The sequence below is a fragment of the Physeter macrocephalus genome, chromosome 8 (assembly GCF_002837175.3).
Source record: "Physeter macrocephalus isolate SW-GA chromosome 8, ASM283717v5, whole genome shotgun sequence".
Lineage (NCBI taxonomy): Eukaryota > Metazoa > Chordata > Mammalia > Artiodactyla > Physeteridae > Physeter > Physeter macrocephalus.
The window spans coordinates 139,774,948-139,787,480 of record NC_041221.1 but is presented as its reverse complement, the minus strand read 5'-3'; the positions used below and the strand labels follow the sequence as shown (position 1 = coordinate 139,787,480).

The window sequence follows — 12,533 nt, the reverse complement described above, 5'->3', positions numbered from 1 at the left end:
AAAGTGAGAGGAAATGCCAGTAGGAAGTGAGAGAAATGTTGACCTCTGCATAGTCCCTAAATAGCAGTTTCTCAAAGGAAGGTCCATAGCCCATCTCATCAAAACCATTAAGGATGATAGCCCAAAATGCAGATTCCTTGGCCCTGCTTGAAGTTTCTGAATCAGACTTTCTGGGGTTAGGGTCAAGGAATCTGCATTTTTACGCAAGTGCTGCAAATGATTTTATGCATGCTGAGTATTGGAAACACTGCCAAAACTTTTGCAGTCCAATGTATATGGCAAGATGAGAAAAACAGACATTCCAAATAAATAAGCTTTGTGCTTGCATCACAAAGCTGTGATTATTAAAGTTGAACAAACACTCTTTTCTTTCAGCAGGGGTGGAGAGCAATAACCATTTCTTCTAAAATCAGAATGATGAAGGCAATATAAATCAAACCCATTTCAGCAGGTTTCATTTGGTCTAATTTCTCTGCAGATATTAATCATTGTACAGTCCTGTTCAAACGACATCTAACTCCATATTACCTCAGAATACAGAATGCTCACTCTGATTCTTTCTCTCGTGTGTTATTTTGACAATATAAAAGAAAATAAATAAATTGGAACAGTGGGCCATCAAGATTGCAAGATGCCAACAATACCAAGACATTAAGAGAGAAATGGCCCACGCTAAACGTATAACCCAGCATGCAAATTGGCAAAAACATTTATCTGCCACAGAGTCATCAGGGAAAAAATAACTCCCATCATTTTTCCTTTGAAAATTGCTATGTCACGTGAAGGTGACAAACGATTCTTCTTAAAAGCTCAGAGTCTTAAACCTAGGAAATATCATCCAGAAGAGCAAGACTAGTCAAGTTGCACGTTATGATAGCTAGTGGCAGAAAATACCAGCACTTAACTGTTCTGGATTGAGACACTATAAATACAAAGTTGGAAATTTGAAACTGTAACAGAGAAAAATATAAGAGAATCAAAGTTTGTTTCCCATTATGGGGGTTGGGGTCAAGTAATTTTGCAAAACACCATATATGCCTTTTCTTTGTCTCACTGGAGCATGTTTTGCTTGGCACAGACAAAGGATAATCAGAAAGGAATCTAAATCTAAAGGAATCAGAAAGGATAATCAGAGAAGCAAAAGTAATCCCGAAGCACAAGCAGTGGGGAACTAAGAGGACCCAAAATGAACAATACACACCTGGTCTGTGCCTATGGATAAAGGTGCCCCTGAATCAAACAAGGCCAATGGAAAAGTGAAAAATTCCTTGTTAGCTCCCCTTTAATAGATGTAACCCCTGCAAATGAATCGCTTGGGGGTAGACATAGCTATGGAGGAATAAAGAACAAAGGGAACACTTACAGTTTGTGAATTGTTCCCCTTTTATTATAATTCATCATGCATGTATTTCCAGGAAGATAACTGTGCCTACAGTTACAAAGGGTAACATCACTGCAACTTCTGGAAACCATTTCACTTTGTTGTTTTATGGCCATATCTCAGTGCAATTTTTTTCTTAGCAGGGGGAGGGAGAGCACACTACCACAATGATCCAACAGTTTTATTTTCCTGTCTTCCCCCTTTCCTGCTAAACACAGATCACTCCCTTTTTGACAGTAGGTAGGGGGACTTTATTTTAAATATGGTTCTGCCTTCAGAAGACCCATGTACCATAGAGAATGACCTCCCCCAAGCTCAATGGAATTTAGCATTGCAGAATTTTCTAGGAGGCTACCTAAGTAGGGGCTCCGCACATATGATTCGTTATTCATTTGACCTATTTGATGCTACTAGTCTCTTCATATCAGCCCTTGTCATAACCAATATTCAAGAAGTGAACCATATATATTGTTCTGTCCGGAAACGAACTAAAAGTTCTTCAAACTATTTTAAGTTCAGGAAAATGGGCCTGATTCATGGTGCAGGGCCACTACAGCATTGCATCTTCTAACTCACTTACCCAGAACTCATCTCCAATGTTGCAGGCCACACAGACCTCACTTGAACTCCACCTGAACTAGGACTGAAGATGTCCATGGACTCGGTGCCTCTGCAGAGCCTTTTACTGATCAGGTCTACTGTCATCTCCACACACCAACAACCACACAAATGAACACCATGTTGTTGTTTCAGCTACTTGGACTATTTGGTGTGAGTGTCAGTCTAGAGCTGACTCAGATTTAAAATGTTACTGTTCTTTTAAACAGACTTGCCACCACTGGTTTTGTTCACTGGGTGTATAAAGACAGCCTAAACAGAAACAAATTCATGACAGATGAAAGAACAGAGAAATAATGCCATGAACATTTTCTTCTGCAGTGTTTAATTTCCTATTTAAAGTATGTAGTAGGAGTAGTGTGTTGACTGCCATCTTACTAGTTCTCTAATTCTTACTAGTGTGTTTCTATCTTGAAGGCATGACAATCAGGTCTGAAATTTAAGAAAGTTGGGACTTTGGCCATTTTAGTTAGACCCCCAACTCTTTGACAGAACTTCCAGTAGGACCATAAGAATCATTTGACCAAAGTGAGTTTGGGGATATTTTCACCAAATTCAACTTCTTGGCCCATTAAGTTCTATGGTCCTTCGCAGAATCTTCTATTATTAATATGATATTTTGATGTGGTATAAAGAAACACTGAAAAGAATGAAGACATACTGGTAGGCTGTACAAAGCTATGTTGTAGTTAAGATTAAACGTCTGCTAATATACTACTGCAAAAAAGAACACCACTTAAATTCATAATTATAATTCTCTTGACAACTCAGCTCCCCAAATGATCTTTCTTTTCCACTTCAGCAAAACCGTAAAGTCCATTCGAACCATTAGGACAAGAAAACATTGGCTGAGTCTGTTGCCCAGGTGTAAGAATTAATAAAAATTCAGAAAGATATCCATATACTAATGGGCAATAAAAACAGGAATCAAGATAGACCTCTTACATGATAAATGTGCATCAGTGAAAGATTTCAAAAAGAAGCAATTGGTCATTATGTTTCCCTCCTACAAACATCATCCAGTTGCCTTTATTACCTGTGATACACACACACACACACACACACACACACACACACACACACACACACATAGAGTAAAAAAAAATTAGTAGTGCTTGGCACACAATTAATGATGGACAAATTATATTTTCAGTTCCCACTGAAATGCATGAGGAATGCTGAAAGTAAAAACTTGCCCTTTAATCTTCACTTACCACAAGTCTATGAAAAAACTATTGGTACGTTAATAGAATACAGAGTCACAAGGATGGATGGCTGTTAACAGTATCTTTTTGGCTGTGTCTATATAGGTGAAGGATATAATCAAGAAAGACAGTTTAGAAAGCCAAAGTCATAATTTCAGAGCTTCAGTTACGTAGTTGGGTTGTTCACAGACATCACAGAAACGACAGCCAAATCCTAGTATGGACACAGCCAAATCCCAGATCCCAAAGGTAAACAAAACTGGATATAAGGAAGTGACAGTGAAGCACTGCAATTTGAACAAGTTATGAGACATTACTAGGAGGGGTGTGGAATACAATTTCCTCTTAAAACAAAAGGCTGGATGCTCATCCAAGTGCTGTGTGTTTTTCTTACTTCCACAGCTAAACGGGAATGCAGAGAACTTAATGTGGATTACGTGAAAAGTCCACACCATGAAAACATGGGCAGTAAGGACTCTGAAAACACTGCGAGAAGGAAGATAATTCAGCTCAGGGTAGAGAAGGCTGAACATGGGGTTGTTTTGCAGTCATTTTTGTGGATTAGGGATGTTTTGGTTTTTTTTAAAAAACACAAAGAATATGTGACTAGCTCTTCTCACCTTCTCCTAGTGCAGAGAAAGAGCAACGCAGTAAAATGGAGCCTGAGGGTGTTAGTTTTGAAATAAGGAAGGTAATTTGTTGATGATGAAGGTTCTCTGATGTTAGGAAGTGTTGCCAAGAGAGGTTGGGAAATCTTCCCAGAAGGGTTCTAAGATAAGAGCAGAGGCTTCTGTGTCTGAAGGACTCTAAGAGGGTGCTGCTGGGAGTAGAAGCACACCTCTTAGGATGCCCAGGCCCTGGGCTCATGTGCACTGTGTGTATACACACACTTTGTTGGGCTTGTGTTGCACAAATACTCACGCATACAGAGTCAATATAAACTGGCACATAATCGATTTGAGTGAAAAGTCATATAAATCTGCCATTCCCCCCTTACCCCATAAACAAAAGGGAAAAGGAAAATTTAAAAATCCAGACCTATGGCAATGGGTCAGATCTCTACCATATTCTCATTCAAAGGAGGGAGGTAGAAGAGGAGAGCAAAACCCAGTTTGGGATAAATGATTCCCAAGGCCTCTCAGCTATACTTATGTAGCTGGCTCTCATTATAGATAAGATACTCAGCACACGGGACCAAGTTAACAAACAAATAAAGAAAAATAAGAAGTGAGAGAGATTTTCTTATACTTCCACATCTGGAAAGAAATCTACCCTGTGGATTGACATGTTAAGGTGAACTAGGTAAATAGGCAGTAGTATATCAGTGGGCGACTGTATTCTAACAAACGTGTATCGTTAGTTATTGTTTTTCTTTTCAAATATGAATTTCTTTTAGGAGGTTTACTTCAAAATGGTGACACGATCTGTTTCTTCTCCCACCTCCCCCGCCCTCCACTATAGATGATACTTCCGTAAAAGTTCTGATTGCCATGGATGTTTTCGCTCAGGGAACCTCTCTGGAATTTTGATCTTTAGGAAATCCTGGATGCATTTCTCCAGCTCTTCCTCAATTGAGAGCTTTTCCTTAACAGGTTTTTTTTTGCTGCTCATATTCGACTCCCTGGAGCCCGAAGTCAGAGTCCGGAGCAGATCACTTTTCCGTCGCATCTCTGACTGCTGGATCAGTTGGACGGGGCCCTTCTTGATGGGACGGTCCAGAGTCTGGATGTTGGTCTGGCGTGTCACGGGCCCACAGATGACTGTCTCCTGGGGAGAGCTGGCCTCAGACTGGCTGTCGCAGCTGGAGGTGGAGAGGTCATTGCAAGAGGTGCCACTCTCTCCTTCTTTGTCACCCTTGCCATTCTTGCAGCAGCAATCACAGTGCGAGGATGACCACCTAGATGGCTCACCTGCAAGGAAGCACAGAACCCAAGGGATGAATGCCAGGCAGCTTAGTGTGGAGTAACAACACAGCATGTGAACACACACACACACACACACACACACACACACACACACACGCATCCCACAGTGCGAGGATGACCACCTAGATGGCTCACCTGCAAGGAAGCACAGAACCCAAGGGATGAATGCCAGGCAGCTTAGTGTGGAGTAACAACACAGCATGTGAACACACACACACACACACACACACACACACACACACACGCATCCACAACCATGTCTTTAGAAGAAGTGGGATGGCACACGGAATGGGCTGCAACAGGAGTACCCAGCAGCCAAGTTCATCGAGCGAAGCAAGTTAATGATGACGTGCTGCATGACAAGAAATATAGTATAATGCTTCAGCCCATGGGCATTGGAGTCAGACAGTTACTCAGCTATACCATCACTAACCTTGCTACGTTGGCATATCCCTTAAATTCTCAAAGCTTCAGTTTCCTTATCTGTGAGATGAGGATAATAATTTCCCCACTTACAAGAGTTGTAGGGTGGATTTAGACAAGGCAAGTGAAATTCTTAATGCAATGTGTGGCATGCAGTAAGCGCTCAATAAATGCTAGCTGATTTTACTGTGGCTGATGTTAAACCCTAATCCAATGCCCCATGTTATTGCAGTCAGGTAAATAGGGGGAGTCTAGAAGAGTGGAATGACAGCTACCAGTCAGGGAGGGCTTACTTTGTGCTGGCCCCCATGTAAGCTCTGTGCACGCATCAATTCACCGGGTCCTCGTGATAATGTGAAGAAATCAGTAGCTCCACTCCCAGTTTCCATACAAGGAAACTAAGACCCTGGGAATTTAAGAAACTTGTCGTAGTTTGCACTATCTGTAAATGGCAGGGCTGGGATTTGAATACAGGTCTCCCAAATACTATAACCAAGGCTGTCTGTAAAATTCCTGCTTCTCTTTCAAATCAATTTTCAAGGTTTCATTCCTCTCTGAAGTCCTTGTTTACCTATCCTCAGAAGTAGTTGTTAAATTTTTCCTCTGAGTTATGGTCTACTTTTGTAAATGCATCTATTATTGCACATATCATATTTTGTTATAGTTCTTTTCTACCTTAGGCATCTCAGCTACTATACCATGAGCACCCTGAGGTGGACACGGTGGAATGTTCCTTGTTGTCATCCCAGAAAACAGCTCAAGTCACAGTGTAGAAATTCATTAAAATACTATCCTAATAATAACGTTTAAATACCTGGATCCAGCCATACCTGAAGCTAGACCTGTCAATGAGCTTTCACTTATATGATCCACTACAATATATTTAAGCCAGTGTGAATTCCTCTCTCCCTATTTCCCTAAGTCTTGATTCATAGCATTGTGTTGAGCTATTTGGAGGCAGAGCCATGTTTCAGATACTCAGTTGGTGGCTCCCTAAACTAAGAAATCCACAATTACGGCACAAAACAATTTCCTAAACATAAGTCACTGCTCCCAGCCTTCCACCCTCTGAACAGCCACAGTCTTCTTGGAGTCATGAACTTAATATTGTTTACTGATCATATGTTATACACTGGGTACTTCATATAGTTCATTGCACTTAAGTCATAAAAAAAGGGAAATCAATCCCCTTTATGATGTTAATATTGAGGACAAGGATAATGTGGTATGTGTATACTTTTTTTTTTTTTTTTTTTTTTTTTTGCGGTACGTGGGCCTCTCACTGTTGTGGCCTCTCCCATTGCGGAGCACAGGCTCCGGACGCGCAGGCTTCGCGCCCATGGCTCACGGGCCCAGCCGCTCCGCGGCATGCGGGATCCTCCCAGACCGGGGCACAAACCCGTGTCCCCTGCATCGGCAGGCGGACTCTCAACCACTGCGCCACCAGGGAAGCCCTGTGTATACGTTTTAAAGGAGACATAGTTTTCATTTGCACTATATCTTTTTTTTTTTTTTTTTTTTTTTTTTGTGGTATGCAGGCCTCGCCCTGCTGTGGCCTCTCCCGTTGCGGAGCACAGGCTCCGGACGCGCAGGCCCAGCGGCCATGGCCCACGGGCCCAGCCGCTCCGCGGCACGCGGGATCCCCCCAGACCGGGGCGCGAACCCGGTTCCCCTGCATCGGCAGGCGGACGCGCAACCACTGCGCCACCAGGGAAGCCCCTGCACTATATCTTATACTCAAATAATAAGTCACATGATAATAAGATCTCACTTTATTGCCATTTCTAATGTGGTCAAAGTAGAGGAACCCTAGAATGGAAACTATTAGGAAAGTTATATCCTGCCGTCTTTTACAATGCCTGTCCTCTACATAGCTAAATGATTTAAATATTTATAGCAATTTATACATTTTTCCCCTGAGATAGTAAAAAAAAAAAAGTCCCTGTAAATCACAATTCCAAAAGTCTCTCTCATGTATACCTGCTCTTTTGAACCACTTTTTAAAATGTGACTGAGTATTCATGTACTTATATACCCATTAAATGAAATGCAACAATCCCATTAGCTAAAAGGAATCACCACAGCAGTAATGTCCTAGTTATCTCAGGCGATTACAAATAAATCTCTTCCGTGCAACAGAGAAACTGTTCAACATATGCCACCTGGTAACAGAAAATATCAGCAATAGAAAATGGTTTCTGTCTGCCAGCCCAGATTCTGAGGTGAACGTTTTTTCTCCTTCAGAAGGCAGACTTTGCCTCTGCCTCTCCAAACCTGACCATCTCTATACTAATATGACTTGATGGAAAAATGGCTCCAGCTAATTGGGTCAAGGAAAAGTAATCACCTCAACCCAGAGTTGATCTAATTTGATTTTTTTTTTTTTTGAGAAAAGTTCAGAAATTGAACTTAGCCTTAAAAGAAAGAAAGAAGAGGAATAGGAGAAAGACAGAAAGGAGAAGAAGGAGATGTGCTGGAGTACTCCTATTACCTTAAAACAAGATGACAAAATATTTTGGCCATAAAACCTGCTGTACCGGTCGAAATACAAACCTGTGTTTCTCTGCCCAACAGTTACCTTCCCCTGAAAGTCATTCCATTCAGTGGACTTGGAGGGAAACCTGAGGCTTTTCTAAAAGGCATTTTAACAATGAAAACACCATCATGTGAGGGAGTCCTGTGTATTCATGTGGAAAACTGCACGCAGCCCTCCAAGACCTGTCCAAGCCAAGAACCTGGCACAGATGCATTATTTCCTCCCTGGACTGCCAGGATGATCACGGACTTAAATGTCAGCTGGGATCCACCAGCTTCCAGGCAAACAGAAGTATTACTTTCCACTTACTCTAAGCGCTATCACTATTAAAGGGAAATTAAACAAATTAATTTTAGTGGAGCTTGTTATACTACCACATTTCAATATTTTATGAGCACATCTGAATGTTTTACTATTTTGGAAAGATAATTCATAAGATGGCTTCTGAAGTCTAAATATTAGGTTGAAATCAAGGAAGAATATGGGATTAACACTGTCTAGCTAGAGGTGCTTCGTGAAGAGTCATTATGAAATTTGAAAAATAATCAAACGTGAGAAGAGAACCACCCTGTTTCTTTTTTGGAAGCACTGTCTTGCTGATCACCCCCTTCCCAAGAATTTAACCACAGCAGACAGAGGATATAAACCAGAACACAGGAAACCCTTTCACCCTTGCAGTCCCACTGACATGTACTCACCTGTTCTGGAAAGTGTAAATGCATCTATGAAAGGTATGTTCTGTAACTCTAGGTATTCTAGAATCCCCCCAATTACAGCAAAATATGATCTCCTAAATACCTTGTACTTCAGATTGCAACATACTTTTGCTCTCAATTTGCTGAGGTTTCAATGCTGGCTGGAATAAATCTCTCCATTTGAGGAGAAAATAGGTTACAATTGATTAGTCAGATATAGGGAGAAAGCCATTTCATACCCAGAAAAGTCTGATTTATTGATATTAAAAAAGCAAAACCTCTACTGCCTTTCGAGGGGTGTATTAACTAGTTGCTGGTCAAAGAGCCTAATAGCTCTTCCTTATTTTTAAATAAACCATTGCTGAATTTGTTGGATTTCATTTTTGCTGCCTGGAACATAACAGAGGTTTGATAAATGTTTGACAATTAAATGAATGAGCCAGACACATGTGTTGAATTATATCAAGTTGATAATGTAGCAGACAGATGTCAGGCTCCAGAGTCAGGCCCTGAAGTATGTCAGCTTGGATCAATTACTTTACCTCTCTGAACCTCAGTTTCCTCATCTGAAAAATAAGGCTAGTAATAGTATCTTCCTCATAAGGGTTTTAGGAAAATTAAATGAGATAGTTAATGAAGGTAAAGATGTTTCATGGTTTGTGGCACCCAATACGCATTTCAATCAGTGTACACGTTTCACATTTGTTCTACCAGAAGCCAGACACTGATCTACATAAACAAAAAAGATCAGGAGCTTGTTAGATATGATGATTATGTTTCCACTAACACGCTATAAAGCCAATTCTTAGGTCTGGCTGGAGCATCATGTTGGGAAGAACACTGATGCTATAATTGGACTCGTCAGGAAAATGCACACTGAGCATTTCATAATGTCTGACTCTATTTGGCAGTGGAGAGGAACATAATATATGACCAGGGGATCATTTTGGAAGGAAGGTTCCTTCAAAGTGCAGTGCTTAGAATTTCACAAATGGATGAGGCTTCCAGGATAAAAATTTACTTTAGGATGCATCAAATAAATTTAAACCCAGAGTCCAGGGAAATTTGTAGTTTGGATTAAATGGTGAGGGGCAGGAAACTCAATAGCCTCAAGTCCTTAAACACTGAATCTTCCAACATTTTACAACTTGGAAAAATTGAGGACCAGTCAAGAAAATTATATGATTAGACTCGGTCCCTTTCCACTGTAGCCCTAAGTCCTTACTGACAAAGAAGGAATAAAAGAGGAAAGACAACAGAATCTTTCTCCCCTATGAAAAATTCAAACCGAACTGAGTGAAGCAAGACTTAGCAAACTCACAAAGTGCTTATGCATTTTTAAAAGAGGCAGCTCTGCAATCTACCCACACTTCAAATTCTCCACCTGCTAATGGTTGTGAACACAATGCACATCATTTACAGCAACAGCTGGGAAAACTGCTTTCCCCTGTCTTCTCTGTCAATGATGTAGGAACCTGCCAGTCTGGGAGCTAGGTGGTCAGATTTAATTTATCAAGGCTGCTGAAACACTTTCTCGGTGTCCCAGTTGAAAAGTCAATAATGCCCAAATTGATGTTTCTATAATTCTGCTAACCTTGGAAAAGATATTGCATAGTGGAGATTGGGAATAGGCAGACTGTGCAAGCATCTGAGAAAAATACATCTTCCAGCTTGACAATCATCATTTCTTGCTTGTGGCTGACCTTTTCCACTCATGGACATTTGGCCTTGAAGGGACCCAGCTGGGGATCCTCATTAAGACATGGCAAGTTTGGGCAAGAGCAGACAGTTAAACCACCCATGCATCTGCCAGGGCCACTCAGGAAAACAGATGTTCCACCTGTTATCTGAACAGGGAGAATTTAATATAAGGAATTGGTTAAACAGATGTCGGAGGAGTCAAAGATAGTGACTGCAAGAGGCAGATACCACCCTTAGGGCTGGGGAGACAAATAAAAGAGAGGGGGTTACTAGAACCTAGATGTTGCCAAAAGGCATCCTATGGGAGGTAAGACCCAGGCCTGTGAGAAGGGCACCATGCCTGCTGGTCCTGGTATCTCTGAAGGAGCCTGGCTCTGGGGATTACAGGAAAAAAAAAAAAAGAGAGAACCAGAACCAACTGCTTCTGGGGTAAATAAAAGCTGAGTTGATTCTGATGAGCAGGAAGCAAATAAGGAGTCCTTCTTCTCCCCCTGTTATTACGGTCTTCCTCTAGCGCTCCCTACAGACAGAATCTAACAGGAAGCCAGCTTGGCCAATGAAAAGGGTGGTTAGCTGAATCCCAGCCTCAGCATCAGACAGCACAGTAGAGAGGGGTGGCTTTGAAGCCAAGAGACAACAGCTTAATAACAGCACACAGACCCCGCCAGGGATGCAACAGAAAAGAAAGACACAGCTCTCGACCTGCTGGACCATGAGTGCAAATGGAGGAGTTAGGGAATGGAAGTAAAAACCATCATCTCGGGCTTCCCCGGTAGTGCAGTGGTTGAGAGTCTGCCTGCCGATGCAGGGGACACGGGTTCGAGCCCTGGTCTGGGAGGATCCCACATGCCGCGGAGCAACTGGGCCCGTGAGCCACAACTACTGAGCCTGTGCTCTAGAGCCCGCGAGCCATAACTACTGAGCCTGCGTGTCTGGAGCCTGTGCTCCGCAACGAGAGGCCGCGACAGTGAGAGGCCCGTGCACCGCGATGAAGAGTGGCCCCCGCTCGCTGCAACTGGAGAAATCCCTCGCATAGAAACGAAGACCCAACACAGCAAAAATAAATAAATAAATTTATTAAAAAAAAACAAACATCATCTCAGTTCAGTTGCTGCCCAGCTGCCCTTTCTTATACCTTATTAAGCATTTTGCCTCTGATCATCCCTCTACCAGCAACTTATTCTTCTGATTTTCACCTCTTCAGCACTTTTTTGTCCATCCCTTTCTCAGAGCGCCTTACCTATTCATCCCCCAACCCAATTTAAGCCAGTCCTAACTTCCAACCTGTTTCTACCACACCACCACAATGTGGTGTGTTTCTATGTTGGTTTAATGTCCGTTTTCCTGCGTTAAAGCCTGGGTTTGTTCTCTTCTGAATTCTAATGCACACTCCAGGGCACATAAACACCAGGCTATCAGGGCAGCAGGAAATATCTGCATGAAAATGAATGAGAGAGGAAATGGATGTTGTGTACAGAAAGTAATTTTTGGTTTACAGTGTTCGTGAGAGGCAGTAAACCTTCCTCCAAAAGAAAAAAAAAAAGACAGAAAAAACTGACCTGCAAAATGGAAAATATTTAGGCACATCACTAGACATTTATATGCATGGGACAAACACATAAAACAGACTGATCAACAGAGATAATGGCAAAATCCATCCAGAACTGAATAACTGTATATACAGATTTTCTAATTGATCATCACTCATAATTATTTATTAATATCCAAAAAATCCCTAAAGGCATTATACAACTTAAGTAAAAATTAACTTTCTTAACCACTCAACTATGGTCTCTAGTCACATAATTTTCCACTTTGGTGATGCTCAGACACCCTCCTAGCTCAGGCTTTTCACCTGTGAGGTGTCCTTCTAAATAAAGCAATGCGATGATGTGTATAAGGCTGTAATCCTGAACTTTAACTTTCTGGCCTACTGCCTTGTTCTTTCAAGTGCTCCTTGATGACACATTTTTTTTTTTTTTTTTTTTTTTTTTTTGCTGTACGCGGGCCTCTCACTGTTGTGGCCTCTCCCGTTGCGGAGCAGAGGCT

At 41.7% G+C, this 12,533-nt stretch overlaps 1 protein-coding gene across 2 annotated transcripts in view; it reads right to left on the bottom strand.

Moving 5' to 3' along the window:
* Nucleotides 1–3,072: 3,072 nt before the first annotated feature.
* KCTD16 (potassium channel tetramerization domain containing 16) overlaps nt 3,073–12,533 on the bottom strand; it is a 275,179-nt gene continuing 265,718 nt past the window's right edge. For both annotated transcript variants that reach the window (XM_024121073.2, XM_024121072.2), the window contains one exon: nt 3,073–5,114. In XM_024121073.2, coding sequence (XP_023976841.1) covers nt 4,660–5,114 — 455 coding nt within the window. In that variant the 3' untranslated portion in view covers nt 3,073–4,659. The remainder of the gene's footprint in view (nt 5,115–12,533) is intronic.